Source organism: Sturnus vulgaris, chromosome 18 (genome assembly GCF_052056855.1).
Source record: "Sturnus vulgaris isolate bStuVul1 chromosome 18, bStuVul1.hap1, whole genome shotgun sequence".
Classification (NCBI taxonomy): Eukaryota; Metazoa; Chordata; class Aves; order Passeriformes; family Sturnidae; genus Sturnus; species Sturnus vulgaris.
Genome location: NC_142260.1, coordinates 12,866,972 through 12,885,109, shown reverse-complemented (window position 1 = coordinate 12,885,109; position 18,138 = coordinate 12,866,972). Strand labels below are relative to the sequence as shown.

Below are 18,138 nucleotides of genomic sequence, written 5' to 3'. Positions count from 1 at the left end.
GTGATGTTTTTTGAAAATTTTCATCCTAGTTTTCTAAATGTGATAAAGAATAAGAGCATTTGTTTTTTTTTAATGAAGCCAAACAACCAAACCCAACCATGAAGACGTGACTCATGCTGATTAAACTTTTTTTCCAAGAGGAATTATGATGTAATTTAGATTGGTTTTGACTGTAATGTGTTGCTGCAGAATAAGTGCAATCCTAAATGGCACTTGGGAATCCTGTGATTAAGTTTTTTGTGTGCATTTCTGAGTGGGTTAATCTTATGCAAAAAAAAACCAAACAAAAAAAGGTGGTTTTAATTTTCTGTTGCTCCTCCACATATTTCTAAAGGGATTTTTCAAAATGGATTTCCCTACAGAACTAGAATATAAAAGTTAGAGGTCTGTTTATTGCTTATGTACATTGCTTCTGGTAAGGATTATGTGGAAATAACTTGAGTGGAAATCAAAGCATAACCAGATATATTTCCAGATATACCCTGGAAATTTGAAAAGTAATTTAAGAGGATTTATATATTTTCTAGAATTCATTATCATCTTTGCAATTTTCTAAGCTAAATACAAAGTTAAAAATTACATTTTTATATTAATAATTTTCATTGAAGGGAGATAATAAAAAAAGTAGCTAATTCAATATCCCACCCAATAGCCAGTATTGGAGTTTTCTGAGTGTAGAAGAAGTAACAGTGCAATGCAAAGAAAACCCAAACTGATTGGAATCTTTGTCATAGGAGAGCTTCTCTGAATCTTAGTGGTATGTGAGAATATAAGAGAACATGCTTGGAATTTTTAGCATATGCAAGTATATTTAAAATCTAGTTAAATTCTTATATTCAGTTGTGTTAAAAAAGCAACCACATTTTTTAACTGTTTTGGTTTTTGTGTTTATATATTGATTTCAATGAGTATACTTTTGTTTTTGTTATGGTGGAAGATAAATCAGAATGCTTAAAGGGATTGTGGGAGCATTTATATAGTATGGGTGGTATGTCCTCTATAGCATAGTTTTGCTTTATAGATACCGCTTACAAAAAAATTCTGGATCAGTGCTTTATTTTTACATATGAGTGATGCAATTTAATACTGGGTGATCACCCAACTAAATTTTGTTTCCTTCATTAACTTTGTAAAATATTGTAGGAAACCTTTGCTTCTAGAGTATAAGCTTAGGAAACATGATAGTACAGCACAAAGAAACTGTATTGAATAATGCAGCCACAGTAAATAATATAGCCACAGCAAAGTTATATTATTAGTCTCATAAGTTTTTTTCTTTTTTTGTTTTTTTTTTTAATTTTCATGTATAAGTCTTTATGTTTTCTAATAAACTAATTAGTCTAATGTTTCTGGAAAAATGTTTGAGTCTTTATTGCCTTTGAATTTCTGTTCTTACCCAATGAAATTTGTGGTTGAATCTTAGATCTTTCAAGAGTTAAATTGGAAAATTTCACTTAAAAGATGCTTACCCTTGGGGTGTATAATTTGTGAGAATAAGTTTAGCTCATATTAATATCTATTTAATATGATTGTAGCTGATAAGTAGTCTTCAAAACCTATTTCACATAAAAAATAATCTGAGAAGTGGAAAAAAACACCCCATGCAGATATTAATATTGAAGTATATGAAGAATTTGTTCTTCAAGTTTAGCTTGAGTTTCCCCCAGTCAACAGAGGTCAGTTAATCAACTGAGAGAAAAGACATATGGGAATACCAAGGTGCAGAGAGTAGGTCACATTTGTACTTTGGTTTAGATACATTGTCATAAAAGCAATAAAAATCCTTTTCTTTCTGTGCTCCAGTATGCTTTTCCTAGACTGTAGAATTATAGATTGTTACTTAGTAATTTGAAAAGAAAATATTTCCTAAGTGGAATTGCAGTCATACAAGCACTGCATGGCTAAGTGAAGAGCCAGTTCTTTCTGTCAACAGAAATAGTTCCTGACTTTGAATCCGTCAAGTACCAGTGTTGTTAGGCCTAAGGAGGAAGGGGCATAAGGCAGCTTCTGGAAACACTACTGCTCTTTTATAGGTAGAAGAAGACTTAACACAGCATTAAGCTGTACTCATTTTCTCCCCTTAATGGGCTTATGTAGCCCAACTTAGCGTGGTCCAAGGTGGCTGACTGTGTCCCAAGTCACTGTTTCTTTGGAAGGTCTCAAGAGCAAAGCCTGTGGGTCAGCCTGTTGGTCATACAGACACTGACTATAGAAACACCTCTGGAATGAACCTACAGAGCCTGCAGAGCTGTCAGGAGAGCAGTGTTCACCTTTCCAGAGTCTCAGTCAGCTGCCTTTCTTCTTCCTTCCTTTCTCAAGCTGGGACCAATTGGAACCTGCTCACCAGTGTGGGACATATATTGAGAAAGTAAGAAAATTACAGCCTGAAAAATATTCTAGGCTGGAGTTTTTCAGCTCTGTTCCCAGCCAATAAGCTGGTCCAGCTCAAGGCTAGGGCGAATTTCTCCCAGGATGATAATTTAGTCAAAATAAAAAAGAATTAATAACAAAAATAAAACACCTGTTGTAGTACATGACCAGGCCCTGGAAATGGGGTGTCTTCTCTCTGAACCAATCACCTTTTCTCTACTCTTGGAGTTGCAGTCATGCTATAAAACCAAGTGTGTTTCTGAATAAACTCGGCCCTTTCTTCCTGTCATGAAAGATGACCATGTAGCTGTGCATCTTATTTCTGCCACACTTAAAGGGTTAAAACCCCTTTCCACAGCTACACACCAGTTCTTTGGTCTCCTGCCTTTGCAGGCAAACTGTTTGCTCCAGCCATTCTCCTCCATGATGTGGTTGGAAGTCAGCAGCCTTTTCCAGTCATTTTATCTCCATATGAAGTTTGATGTCACAATCACCTTTCCCAAGTATGAGATAGAAGGTGGGTTTTTTTCTTTTGGTATTGTGGTTACTGCGCTGCAAAGAGAGAGAAAGGACAGCAACACACACGGAGCTCTTTGGGGAAAAAAGGCCAATTTATTGTACAGACAGCCCGGATTTAAAGTGTGTTAGTGCAGCCAGGACAGGACAGGAGCTCATTGGACAATTGGGAAAAACATCCTTGGGACAGCACCTCAGGATGTGTCCCACGGGAAAGACACCAGGGTTTAATGTTGGTGATGAATTCCACTCTGTTTGTCACCATGTTCTCACCCTGGGAGACTCCTCCCTAACTGAAGCTGCAGTCAGCTTGTCAGCCTGGGAATGGAGCTGAGAGTCAGGAGAAATCCAGGCCTGGAAAGAATTCCCCAGCTCTCTAAATGTGTGTGCCCACAGGTATTATTTGGTTTTTTTATTTGTTTGCTTGTGGGTGTTTGGTTTTGCTGTTTTGTTTGTTTGTTTGGATATTTATTTTGGTAAAAGAATGTTCTAACCTGATTGCAATTCTGCACAAAATACAAAAATATTTCCAAAAAGGCAAAGGTATATTTTCCTCTAGTACATGAGAGAGATTATCAAAATAAGTTTTAAATAAGTTTTTTAATCAGTTTCTCCCTGCTGTAAGGTAAAAGGAGTTTGTGTTTTCCCTCAAAGCTCTTCCTGGATATGACGTTTGGAGCAGGCGGGCACACCACAGCTCTGCTGGAGAGCGCTGGCGACATCAGGGTGCTGGCCCTGGACAGGGACCCCACAGCCTACAGGATAGCTCAGCAGCTCACACACACCTACCCGTGAGTCGGCTCCTCCTGTCTTACAGATGGCTGCTACTTTGGGGTTTTATATGGAATTTAATGTATTTTTATAGTTGTTCATAACTTCTTCTAGAATAGCATTCTGTGCTGTATGTACCCTGTTAAATTGGAGATCCAGTTCAATTTGTTTGTGAAGCATGCAGTTTCTTCTTAGGTTTTTGGAGTTAAATATGTGTTTTGTAGTTTTAATTTTAAGCATGCATCAAGTTGCTAATTTTATATTTAAAAAAGATTCATGTGTTCTGCTTGCCTTGAGATGATTCTGATTTCAAAGTAGCACAAAAGCATATTTTTGTGGTACGTATTTCACAAAAAAATTATGGAATAATATGTTTTGAAATAATTAGGTAATTTAAATATGGATTATGAATATTTTAATTAAGAAAAACCTCAAAATAATTGTAATTCAGTATTAGGTTTGGTAAGTATTTTGCCACTGGCTTAAAAAGCTACTGAACAATTTAATAAGCTATGATTTCTGTGTATACTCGTGCTTCAATTTTCTTTTTAAATAAGAGTGCTGAATTTGCTAAATGAACAATTGCTAAGTGCAAAATTTATAGTTATGCAAAGTTCTTGTTCCTTTCTTTAATTCAAGAAAGAACCCAGTCAGAACATCAGTTCATTTGTGCAAAAGTGTGCAATACATAGAATTGAATATGGACTTTTCAGAAAATCAGATTTTCAGATCTGACCAAGAAGAAAAATATGTAGATAAAAAATTAATTAATGTGTACTAGTCAAGACTTAAGAAATATATAAGGTAGTAAGGAGACAATACACACTGTCATGTTGAAAACACTATTTCAAAAGAGCTTTAATATGAAGAAAAATAAGTATTTCCAATAACAAATCTGGAACAGGAGATAAAAAAACACCTGGTTGTTCAGTCATATTTTCCCACATGAAAAGAAGTTCTGAGGCAGCAGTAATATTTAATCAATACAGAAAGTATTCGAAGTTTTCTAGTTTTTCAAGTTTTCTAAGACAAAAAGCTAAACTCTGCATTCCTTTCTTCAAGTGTGTTTGACAGAGACCCAGTGGGAGAGATGCAAGCATGAGTCAGGACAGCAGAGCTGTTTCTAGCCATCCTACTCTGTAAAACCACTTACCAATATTTCTTTAAATTTTCAGTTCTTTTCGGGCTAAAGTGCCATGCAATATGTACTTAGAAATTTGTGGAATTCCTCTGTCCACTGTTATTTCTGCAGAGAATTCTTTTTGACGGAATCCTGTGGAGAATATTGTCAAGGAAAGTCCATTTTCTTTTAAACTAAGCCTGCAAACATGTTCTGCCAAATGTCATGGGAGTTGTAAGGTCTTCTGTTCTCTGTGTCATAGAAAGAAACCAGTCTTTTAGAAACATTCACACAATGTAAAACAATAATAAACAATCCTCTGACTCGATATAAGTTTATCTGAAAGTATCCTATGCAAACCTGGATGTGCAAAGTTTATTTTCCAGATAGATAAAGAGATTTTCCAAGTGTTGGGTGGTCTTCTGTCCATAATTGACATTGATAATTTTCTGCTTGCTTAGAAAAGATGAACTTTGTATAGCAGTTGATGTAACTTATTATGGTTTAATAGACAAAGGAGGTTTCCCCTTTCTTATTTTTGATGGTGGTATCTGCCTTTATGGATGCAAATTATCCTTAGAATGAAGTGGATTCTTAAAAATATAGTATTGGTGAAAAGTCCTGATCATTGAAGGATGACTGCATGTCACCTGGATATGTATTGTGGGTTACAGAGCCATATTCTTACTTGCTCTGGTGTTTTCCTTCATTTTCTATCTTTCCTATTAGAAAGAATAGGTGAGTCCTTTTTCATAAGGTAAATATTATATTTTCTTACAATACTTTGTGCTAAAATTTATGGCAAAAGAATATTCTTTATGTGCTCATTATTAATCTGCTTTCCCTGGAAAGTCAGTTGCATAAACCATTGTCAAATAGAAAGGAGGTATAAGGATGTAATTTATAAACAGGTAAAGCTGGTGTTTGCTTACAAATCAGCTGAGTATAAGGGATTTACTTCTGAGATATGGAACTTTTATAAATGGATTTTTTTCAGTATTCATTAAAAGATAGTTGGTCTAACATTATGGGATTTTATTATCTATTTTCTGCACTGTGTTAGAAATAAACCTTGTATCAGTTCAATAAATATCTGTGTGGGCATCAAAAGCTCAGGGAATGCATCCAGTTGACATCTATGTCTGGTCAGGTCTATTCTCAGGTTAAATAGTTGCCTGGCTCACCAGGAAGCCACAGAAATAGTTGTGCTGTCTTAAAAATGGCAATGGCAGCATGCAGTTAAATCTAAGAGAAATGTAGGGCTACCCTTTCTGTAAGAAGCAGAGCCTTAGATGTATCTCACTGAATAACTGCAACACAAAAGTATAAGCATCTTCCACTTTCTTCTGTTCCTGCCTTTTTCCCACCTCTTCTGTTTAGCACTGCTGTTTAGGGAGAGGTTATTTGACTTGCTGAAGTGGTTCATTTGCTTTGGAGGTGACAGCACAAAGTTGGGGAAGAGGCTGTTGTGTAACCATAACCAGTAAATCTGATTCCCACTGGCTGAAACTGTGAATGCAATGGGCAAACTGAAAGTCATACTTCAACTGAATTTTCTGTTGCCATTTTTGTCCTACTTGAACCAGAATAATGCATATGTTAATTGTTATTGCTTATCCTGGTTAGATGACAATAATCTTAGTAAAATCATACAGTTCCAATTGTTATTCACTATGTACCTTTGTTTGTTGATGTAATCTTTTCGGATTTCAATAAAATTTTTGATATTATGGACAAAACGCCCATTCCACAGCTGGATAAACACACCATCATGCAGTGGGTGAGCACCTGGCTCACAGGTTGGGCACAGGGAGCTGTGCTGAATGGGGTGACATCAGGCTGGTGAGTGTCAATAGAGGGGTTCCACAGGGCTCCATCTTCAGCCCTGTTGTCTTCAGCATCCTGGTAAAGGGCTTGGGTGCAGGACTTGACAAAAGTGGAAGGAGCTGCTGATTTCCTGGAAGGCAGAGGGGCTCTGCAGAGGAATCTGGACAAGTTAGAGGGCTGGGCAATCACCAGTCATAGGAAGTTTAACATGGGTAGTGTGAGGGACTAAACTGTTAGTGGTGAATGAGTCAATCAGCCATTTGTGGAGGCAGTAGGTGCTTTGCTGATGATGTGCATGATAACAGACCAGGTGCAGAGAGCATGAGCACTAGAGGATGACCATGACAATCCCACCTTTTTTTATCAAGAATCTGGGTTGTGAGTCTGATAAGAGGGCAATAAGAAGTAGATTCTGCAAGGCCAAATAGTGCTTTTTTATCACAGCAGTGTCCTCCCTTACATGTCAACTAGTGGACATAAAATTGCAGCAATCGAGTCTTGGTGGTGGATCCAAAAAGTGGTGATATTTTTCTTTTTTTTCTTTTCCTTATACATTTTTAAGTGTTGTTTTTGTGCTTTTATGTTATTGTAGATAATAGTAACCAAAACGGCTACAATACCTCCTTTTGATAGCAGCCAAATTCTTATAAAATACACTATACATATATGTTTATATATATATATATATAATTTATTTATTTATATAAATAGATGTAGATAAACATTGGTCATGCAATGTCATCCACCCCAAAGGATCACAGAATTAACTAGGAAATTAGTCTTGGAAAAGGTCTTTTCCAGCCTAGAATTAACTAGGTTAGAAAAGACCTTTGAGATCATCAGTTCCAACCAACATCACCTTATTAACTAAACCATGACACTGAGTGCCACATCCAGTCTTCTTTTAAACACCTCCGGGGATGGTGACTCCACCACCTCCCTGGGAAGCCCATTCCAGTGCCCAGTCACTCTTTCAGTGAAGAATCTTTTCCTAATGTTCAGCCTAAACTTCCCTTGGCACAGCATAAGACTTCGTTGTCTCATTCTGCCAGTGGTTGCCTCGGAGAAGAGACCGACCCTCACCTGGCTACAACCTCCCTTCAGGTAGCTGCAGAGAGTGATAAGGTCACTCCTGAGTCTCCTTTTCTCCAGGTTAAACAACCCCAGCTCCCTCAGTGGCTTTTCACAGGGCTTGTGTTTGAAATGCCTCACCAGCCTTGTTGCCCTTCTCTAGATGTATTTGAGCATCTCAACGTCCTTCCTAAACTGAGGGGCCCAGAACTGGACACAGCACTCAAGATATGCCTAACCAGTGCTGAGTACAGGGGAAGAATGACCTCTCTGGTCCTGCTGGTCACACTATTCCTGATCCAGGCCAGGATGCCATTGGTCTTGGCCACCTGGGCACACTGCTGGCTCATGTTCAGTCTGCTGCCAATCTGTGCCCTCAGGTCCCTTTCTGCCTAGGCACTGTGTCCCCAGCCTGGAGTGCTGCAGAGGGTTATTGTGGCCAATGTGCAGGACTCGGAACTTGGACTTCTTAAACCTCAAGTTATTGGGCTTGGCCCATCTATCCAGCCTGTCCAGGTCCCTTTGCAGAGCCCTCCTACCTTCCAACAGATTCGCACTCATTCCCAGCTTAGTGTCATCTGTAAATTTACTGATGGAGGACTCAATCCCCTCATCCAGATCATCAGTAAAGATATTAAACAGGACTGGCCCCAACACAGATCCCTTGGTGCCACCACTGGTGACTGGCCACTGGCTGGATGTGGCACAGTTCCTAACCCAGCACAGAGTGCTGCTGTCCAAGCCATGGGCTGCAGCTTTTCCAGGGAATGCTGTGGGAGACAGTGTCAAAGGCCTTGCTGGAGTCCAAACAGACAACATCCACAGCCTTTCCTGCAACCACTGGGAGGCCACCTGGTCAGAAAAGGAGATCAGGCTGGTCTGGCCCCTCCTAAATCCACGCTGTCTGGCACTGATCCCTTGGCTGTCCTGTACGTGCTGTGTGGTGGCTTCAAGGTGATCTGTTCCATTATCTTGCCAGGCACCAAGGTCAGGCTGACAGGCCTCTAGTTTTCCAGTCCTCCTTCTGGCCCTTATTGTGGATAGGCATCACATTGGACAACTCCCAGTTATCTGATGATAAATGATGGGAGTGGCTTCACAAGCTCGTGTGCCAGGTCCCTCATCACCCCAGGGTGGATCTCCTCTGGTCCCCTAGATTTGTGAGTGTCTATCAAGAAGAACCTGAATTACCCTCACCCTCAGGGTTGGGCTGTAACGTTTTATTGGTGGATTCTGCACCTGAGACAGGGCAACCTTGGGATTATATACAGAGTGAGGAACAAGAGGCTGGAGAGCAGCACTGCAGAAAGGGACCTAGGCACCCTGCTCAATGGCAAGTTGAAGACTTGTTGAAGATGGCAAGTTCAAGACCTGCGTACCCCCATGATCAAGAAATCAAGCAAAGGGGGCAGGAGAGCTGCATGGATGAGCAGGGAGTAGTAAAATCTCAAATGAAAGATGAATGTATGGGATGTGGAAAAGGGACAGGCCATATAGGAGGAGTACAGGAAGATTATTAGGGTATGCATAAATGAGACAGGGAAGGCCAAGGCCCAGTTGGAATTGGATCTGGCAAGGGATATCAAGGACAACAAGAAGTTCTTTTGCAAATACATCAGCAGGAAAATGAAAACTAGGGAAAATGGGAGGCAACTGCTGAATCAGATGGGTCTAACAAGACAGAGAAAAGGCAGAAGTACTGAATGTCTTTTTGTGCCTTAGTTTTTACTGCTGAGAATGTCCCTCAGGAGTCCCAAACCTCAGAGGTAAGAGAGGAAGGCTGGAGAAAGGAAAACTTCCCCTTGGTCATAGGGGTTTGGGTTGGAGCTAAGTTAGACTAACTTAACACCCAAAAATCCATGTGCCCTGATGGGATGCACCCATGGGTGCTGAGGGAACTTGCAGATGTTGTTGCTCCGCTACTCTCTGTCATCTTTGAACATGGAGAATGGGAGCCATGCCTGATGACTGGAGGAAGGGCAGTGTTAATCCCAGATTCAAAAAGGGCGTAAAAGAGAATCTGGGAAGCTCTCTAGAAAGGTGATCAGATAATTTCTGAGGCCATCACAAAGCATGCAGAAGAAAAGAAGTTCATCAGGATTAGTAAGTATGGATTCACCAAGGGGAAATCATGCTTGACCAATCTGAGCCTTTTGTGATGGCATGACGGTGAGGGGAGAGCAGTGGTGTTGTCTGCCTCAACTTCAGCAAGGCTTTTGACACACTCCCTGACATCCTCATGGGTAAGCTGAGGAAATCTGGGTTAGAGGAATGTACAGAGGAGGCAGATCAAGAGCTGGCTGAAGGGCAGAGCTCGGAGGGCCGTGGTGGCTGCAGTAGAATCCAGCTGGAGGCCTGTACTCAGCGGCGTTCCCCAGGGCTCAGTTCTGAGCCCAGTCAGCCTGCTGAGCAATGGGCTGGGTGAAGGCACAGAATGCACCTTAAGCAAGTTTGCTGACAACACGAAACTGGGAGGAGTGGCTGATACACCTGAAGGCTGTGCTCCATTCAGGGGGACCTTGATGGGCTGGAGAGCTGGGCAGAGAGAAGCCTAATGAAGCAAGTGTAGGGGTCTGGAGCATCTGTTATGAGGAAAGACTCTGGGAGCTGGGTTAGGTCTAGGGAAGACTGAGAGGTGATCTCATCAATGCATATAAATATTGTTATAAATGAGAAACAAAAGTCTCAATATTCAGCAAAATTTAGATTGCTTTATTTGATATAGACGGATCACGCAGTGCTGGGGAACGTGAGGGGTCACTGCCCACTCCACACTCCATTGAACCCCAGCCCACAGCCTCTTCTTATACTGTGGTTTCTTGCCATAATCAATAATTTTTGGTTTTTTAGCTGTCACAGTTTTGCCAGGTAAGCAGTGATGGTCGAATAAACATCCTTATCCCAATTCACAAAATCTCCATTGATAGTCAGTCACAGATAACCATCTGGTCTTTGTAGATAACCACCAGAGAAGTTCTGGAAGTCTGGTCCTTGAGATAGGCAGCATTGATCAGACAAAGACAGGAAAGACTATCAGGAAGTCTGATTTTGCAAGCTGGTAGTAGATGCAACTTATCTGGAAAACATAACATAACAATATAATATAACAAGGTGATTTTAAGCAGAATGATTTTATCATATAGTTTCCTTTATCTAGTGTCCATGCTTCACTTCAGAGCTTAGTATTCTGGTTTATACAAACCCCAATACTTCTGTGATTAACACGAATCTTTTATCACTTATCACAATATGCAGGTGTGAAGAGAGTGGTGCCAGATCTCTCAGTGGTGCCCAGTGACCAGACAAGGAGCAATGGCCATAAACTAAAGCACAGAAAGTTCCAGCTCAACATGAGGAAGACCTTCTTTATGTTAAGGGTGGCAGAGCACTGCAACAGGCTGCCCAGGGAAGTTATGGAGTCTCCCTCTGGAGACATCCAAAATACGCATGCACGAGTTCCCGTGACACCTACTTCAGGTGACCCTGTCTTGGCAGGGCAGTTGGACTGGATGATCTCCTGAGGTCCCTCCAGCCCTAACAATTCTGTGATTCTGTGAAATATGCCCAAAGTTACTGTGGCAAGAGGAGATAAATATGGCTAAATTGAGGGATTTTTCTATATTCAGAACTTACAAATTAAATCTCCAGAGGTCCATCCAACCCTAACAATTACGTGATTCTGTGAAATATGCCCAAAGATATTGTGACAAGAGGAGATAAATATGGCTAAATTAAGGGATTTTTCTATATCCAGAACTTATAAATGAAATCCTCCATGTATTTAACTGAAAGATAGCTGGAGTAATAAGTCACTGAAGGAGAAAACAGAGGAAAATACGTTTGATGTTTGTATTTTACATGTGTCTCTATTTTTTGGTAGCAATTTTGTCAGAACTTAAATCTGAAGAGGGTAGAGTTCCAGCTGCAGCTCTTGCATTCATTTAGTGTCTCTGTTTATTATTTTTATTTTTAAAAATATGTAGTGCTGCTTTAATAAGGAGAAAATGGGTCAGGGTCTGTTAGATATTCAGTGTGTGGGTGGGAATCCTTTGACGTGCTTTCTGGGGAAGCCACTAACTTGGGAATTGCTGCTGAGAATCCAGAAGAACAAGATGAAATTCAGTCAGTAGCAATATATATTACAAGTAAACCCTTTCACGCCCACTGAAAGGAAGAGGCTAGAGAGGTGGCTGAAGTCTGGCAATTAACCAATATCATGGAAAATTTTAAAGTATGAGAAACTCATGCAAAGCCAATGTAGAGGAGAAAATATGTGCTTTGTAATTCGCTGAGCAGAGTAAGAAATTGTGCCCCAAAAGTATGGATAAATAGTATAGAATTCCTCATACAATTTAAATACCATTTTAATATACTTTTAAAGTGATTTGGAGGTGTGAGAGTGCTTGTAGATTTTGCTTTCAGAGTCACACAAAGTTTGCAGAGAAATGTGATAGATCAGCTGTGCATTGTATACACTGGGGAAGACATTTTTTTTCCCAGTTCTAGAAAAATCAGAGCTTTTTTTCAATGTTGATAAGATTTTTTAATGTGCTTATGAATTGTAGCTGTGTGTTATATATTGGTGCTTTTCTTGCTATATATTATTTTTATTTAACTTTTAACTGTAGTGCATAAGAAATACAATTAATGTGAAGTCAAGGCATATTCATTATAATGGTGCCTTGACTACATAGAAGTATACTTAATTAGTTACATAGAAGTATACTTAATTAGTTACCTTTAGGATTATTTCTTTCTAAAGAATTCTCCATGTATGTCAACATCTGTCTGTCTCTCAAATGCAGGCAACAAAGATAAGTGAGTTAACTTAAATATGAAGTGGAAAAATTCAATTGATAGTAGTAAAAAGTCCCTCAAATGCCATTAATATTAAAATATTACTTTACTGACATTTATTTTGTTTCCCAAAAGATTTGAGTAGGAAAGCCAAACATATTTCTTTATCAAAACATAAAATTCAAAATTGACCTGACACAGAAAACACATACAAGACAACTTGTTCTGTTCACCTTTTACATTGTTGGATATCTTGTCCCTTTAATGCTTTCTTAAAATCTTGTCAAGGGAAAGGCTGTGCATGTCGTTTACCTGGACTTAGTAAACCCTTTGACACTGTTCCCACCGAATTCTGGAGAAATTTGCTGCTTATGGCTTGCACAGGTGTACTCTTGTATGGTAAGAACTGGCTGGGTGGCCAGGTCAAGAGAGTGGTGGTGACTGCAGTTAGGTTAGCAGGTGCCTGGCTATGAGTGGTGCTCCCCAGGGCTCAGTGTGTGGGCCTTTGGGTATCTTTAGAGATGATCTGGACAAGGGGGTTGAGGGCACTCTCAGTCAATTAGCAGACATCACCAAGTTGGGTGGGAGTGTTGTTCTGCTGGAGGGTAGGAAGATTCTTCAGAGGGATTTGGACAGAGTGGATTGCTGGGCCAAGGGCACTTGTGTGAAGGTCAACAGAATGAATTACTTGGGTAACAACCAGTCTCTGCAGTGCTACAGGCTGGGGCAGAGTGGAAAGCTTCCCTGCAGAAAAGGACCTGGGGGTGCTGCTCAACAGCAGCTGAACATGAGCCAGCTGGGCCCAGATGGCCAAGGAGGCCAGTGGCATCCTGGCTCCTGTCAGAATAAGTGTGGCCAGCAGGACCAGGGAAGTGATTGCCCCCCTGTATTTGGTACTGATAAAGCTGCACCTCAGGTCAGCTTTGGACCTTCACTGCGAGAGAGACATTGAGGTGATGAATCATGTCCAGTGAAGGGAGTGGAGCTGAGGAATGATCTGGACAGAAAATCCTATAAGGAGTTGGGAGTGTTCAGCCTGGAGAAAAGGAGACTCAGAAACGACCTTCTTGCTTTCTACAACTGTCTGAAAGGAGGTTCTAGACAGGTGAGCACCAGTCTGTTTTCCCAGGTAATAACCATGGAACAAGTGGAAACAGCCTCAAGTTGTACCAGGAGAGGTTTAGATTGGATATTAGGAAAAATTTTGTCATGGAAAGGGCTGTCAAGCAGTGGAATGGGCTGCCCAAGGAGGTGGTGGACTCACCATGCCTGGAGGGATTTAAAGGCTGTGTAGATGTTGCATATAGTGAGATGGTGGTGGACTTGACAGTGCTGAGCTGGAGTCCAGTGGTTGGACTCCATCTTTGAAGTTTTTTCCAACCCAAGTGATTCTGTGATTTGAGTATCAGGCTTCTCTTACATAGCATAATTACAGAAATTTCACTACAACATTGCAGTTTGAAACTGTATGTGCACTTCTTAATTTTCTTTTAATTGCAGATGTAATGGATTTTGATTCATTGTGTGGGCTGCAAAAATCTTTACCTGTAGACTATTGTCTAGTAAATTCAAGTTCAGAAAGTGTTTCTACCACCTTGTGTTGGGATGACTACAGGCCATTTCCTATATTAGTTGAGTTTACATTTCATGTACTGGTTACATAATAGACAAGTCCTCATTTGCACTTACAAGAACTTCAAGGGTACAGTTGCCTGTCTCAAACACTGTCAAAGCCACAGAAGGAACGTGCCATAAGGAAAGCCACCACAACAGGAACTTGAGAGAAGCACAGAAGGGAGGAATTTGTGACAGGAAGGTGCTAATTCCTGGCCTGGTGGAGGTGAGATCTGGTTGGCCCATCCTGGTTATTGCATCCAGACAAAGATTGCCAGTGTAGCAAGCTGGGAAAGGAAACAAGTGCTCATACACATATCACCAGTCAACCAAGATCACCCAAATTATGGGACAGGTGGCATCTGTGGCCACCAGTGACCATCAAAGCACCCCCAGACTCATTTCTGTGGGGTTCCATCAGAAGACTGTGCATGATGCACAGTGTTGAAACTACTCTCCAGGGGAGGTGCTTGGGCATTCCCACCTGAACCTGAACACATATTAACATGTTGAACTCTGTTTCATGGGCTTTCCCCACCGTGACAGATCAAGACAGGGTCATCATTTCAACCAACACACATTTGAATTGCAACAATCAAGTCTTGTACCTTGATCCATGGTCCGTCCTTCCTTCCTTCCTTCCTTCCTTCCTTCCTTCCTTCCTTCCTTCCTTCCTTCCTTCCTTCCTTCCTTCCTTCCTTCCTTCCTTCCTTCCTTCCTTCCTTCCTTCCTTCCTTCCTTCCTTCCTTCCTTCCTTCCTTCCTTCCTTCCTTCCTTCCTTCCTTCCTTCCTTCCTTCCTTCCTTCCTTCCTTCCTTCCTTCCTTCCTTCCTTCCTTCCTTCCTTCCTTCCTTCCTTCCTTCCTTCCTTCCTTCCTTCCTTCCTTCCTTCCTTCCTTCCTTCCTTCCTTCCTCCCTTCCTCCCTTCCTCCCTTCCTCCCTTCCTCCCTTCCTCCCTTCCTTCCTCCCTTCCTCCCTTCCTTATACTTTTGCATTGTTTTAGTACAGTAGATAATAATAACAGAAATGGCTACATACCTCCTTTCCATTGCCATCAAATTCTTCTAAAATAAACCCAATCTATATCTATCTATCTCTATATCTAAACAGCATTCAATGTCACTTCCCTCTCATCCACCCCAGAGTATCTTTTAACAAGAACTTTCATTGCTCCATCTAGGTGGTGGGTTGTAACAGTGCTGTTTACCTCTAGAAGTAGTTAAGTGTCTTTCAAGACACTGTTCTGTAATACTGCCTTTATATACAAAACAGTTTTACTTTCAAGGCATGTAATTATGCTGACATTCCCAGTATAGCTTTTCTATAGCAGTAGATACCTTTTGACAAGGATTAAATACCGATCAGTTCTTCAAGATTCATTGTATTTACAATATTCTATGAATCTTTTTAATGATAAATATTTTATTTTGAAAAAATTATCTGATAGTTACATTATTCAGTTTTTTTTTAAATTTCATGTCATAAAACTGGAGTTTTGCTTTCATACATAACATCTCATAGGCCTATGCTAGATTTAATATAATTGACAGTCAAATGAGTCAGGACATCCCTTTTGCAAGTTACTGATTTAGGAAAACAAAGTGATGTAATTTTGATCTGAGTGCTCTTGAATAAGCTGCTTAATCATATTACTTTAGTAGGAAAATCTGAGAAGAGATATGTTTTACATTAAGTGAAGTTTAGAGTTTTGTGGATAACTGATGTTTATCAGTTTTGAATTTAGTTTTGGTTTAGGCAGTTTCTCTTGCAGTATATCCTGGTTCCAGCCAGGATGGTTGACTTCTGCAGTAGCCAGGAGGGGCACGGCCAGAACCTGGGTGTTATTCTTCTGTGCCACCCCACATCGTGGGCAGGGTGTGGGGAGGGAAGGGGTCTCCTCTAGTTGTGCTGGGAATGGATGGGTGGGTGGGGTGGCACCGAGTTCCACGTGATGAGCACTTGTGTGTGAATTGCTCACCTCTCTTGTATGCTTAGTTATTAATTTTGCTGCCATTACTGTTCGTTTTCTTACTTCATTTGCTGTTTCCAGTAAATTGTTCTTATCTCAACCTGTGGTCTTTATCTTTTGTGACTGTAGTTCTCCTGTCCTTCCCACTGCAGGGGGAGGGGTGCAGAAGGGGAAGTAAGTAAGCATTGCATGGTTTGGACCCCTAAACCGGGAAGTCTCATTCCCAAACTGTGACACAATATCAAAAACATTCCCATGGGAAGAGATTTTAGGGTGTCATCTAGTCCAGCCTCGTGCATCAGACATGTCAGGCAGTCAGTATGATCCATGTGTCTGAATTATCTCAGGCAACTTTAGACATCCTTACACAATAGAAGTATAGGTTGAGCAGCTTAATTCCTTTTGGGCTGCAGAAGCTACACCTTTTAGAGCACAGATATGGACCAAGAAACACTCAGTAGGATGTTGGTTTTCTTCCATCACAGTTTGTCATCAGTGTTTCTAGGAATACTCTAAAGTGCTAACTCCTTACAGAATGAGAGGACCATCAATTAAGTTGATAGAGAGGGGTAAGAAGCTTCTGAAATAATTTCAAACAAATCCAAACCCCTCTGTGAGAGGAGTTGGATGATGGAGCTGAATGTGGGTGATTTGAATTCCTTTTTAATACAAATGTCCAGATCCTTAATTTATTTTTAAGGACCTCTTAGCTCAATTTAATGGAATGCAATATCAAGTGTTACTTTAATCAGTAGTAGTTTCAGACATGTTCATTATGTTCTTATTCTTTTTAAAATTAATCTATATCAGTGTGGCATAAAAGTGTTCAGAATATCTTTACTGTTATAGCTTTTAAACACAGGGTATTTCTAAGAACAGTTCTTTGAAGTTTAATTTGGGTTGCAGATTTTTTTCTAAAAGGAAAAAATATTTTCAATACCCATCAAGTAAATCATTATCATACTGAAATAATCTTTGAACTTTTTTGATCTGTAAAGGAGACATCATCTTTTTCTTTCAGCCAATTTTCCTTCTTCATGGTTTTGATGAGAAAGTTTCTTACAGGTGTTTAGATGACTTAAGGACTTTTATATTGCTTTTGTAACCATCTCATTACTAAAATGCATGTAAATGATTGTAGAACTTAAATTCTAATATTAACATTTTATAATGTATGTTTCAAAAATATTTAGAAATATCTTTTATAAACAGTTGAAGCATTTTTTCTGCAGATGAACAGTTGAGTTCTGGATATATTTTCATTATCATAACAAGAGTTTATGGTTTGATTTTTATAAAAATAATATTTTTTTAATAAAGGACACTGATATAATACTGCTTTCATATTTTCTAAAATTTAGTTTTTCACAATAGCAAAACTCCTTCTGATGAGAAGGAGGAGGGGAAGATAATTTCTCATGAGAAGGTTTTTGTACCTAGTAGGTGGTTGCCTACAGATCTTTTTATCTTGATAAGAAGATAGTATTTTCATATTCCTTAGCAAGTTTGTACCAGGCTGAATATTTAGCTAATTTTTGTTCACATTTACAATAGGAAGCATTAAGGCACTCTGCAGAAATCAAGAGGATATAAACTGTATTAAAATACTCCATCTTGTATCAAACTATAAAGACGAAAGTTTATTTCATCAGTAAATAGATGATAATTGTTGAGGATGGAAGACACCAGTGGTTTCCTGTGAAGATGGAAATTATATAAATGTGTAGACAAAAAGATGCTTGTCACTTAGTAAGAGAAGGTCAAGACTTGTTGGCATTTAAGATAAACATATGATTTACTAAGTGACTAAATTAAACAAACAAAAAAAGCTGTTAGTCTGTGACTCATAACCTTACTTCTTCTACTTTGATAAAAAGAAAACAGGTAACTAAATGAAAATATTTGTAAAGACATTTTTGTATCAGAACTGAGCTTCATACTTAACTATGAAATATAGAAACGTACAGAGAAATTCAGATTACTTTTCTGATTGAGTCATTGGGCTTCAGATGCTGTTATTCTTAGATGCATTAGGATTATGCATATAGGTGACACAGACCATAAAAATGAATTACTTTACATGAT

General features: G+C 39.7%; 1 protein-coding gene across 6 annotated transcripts in view; it reads left to right on the top strand.

Annotated features, from left to right (window-relative positions):
- METTL15 (methyltransferase 15, mitochondrial 12S rRNA N4-cytidine) overlaps positions 1-18,138 on the top strand; it is an 89,371-nt gene that overhangs the window by 34,323 nt on the left and 36,910 nt on the right. For all 6 annotated transcript variants that reach the window (XM_088175688.1, XM_014889815.2, XM_088175686.1 and 3 more), the window contains one exon: positions 3,541-3,677. In XM_088175688.1, coding sequence (XP_088031814.1) covers positions 3,541-3,677 — 137 coding nt within the window. The remainder of the gene's footprint in view (positions 1-3,540; positions 3,678-18,138) is intronic.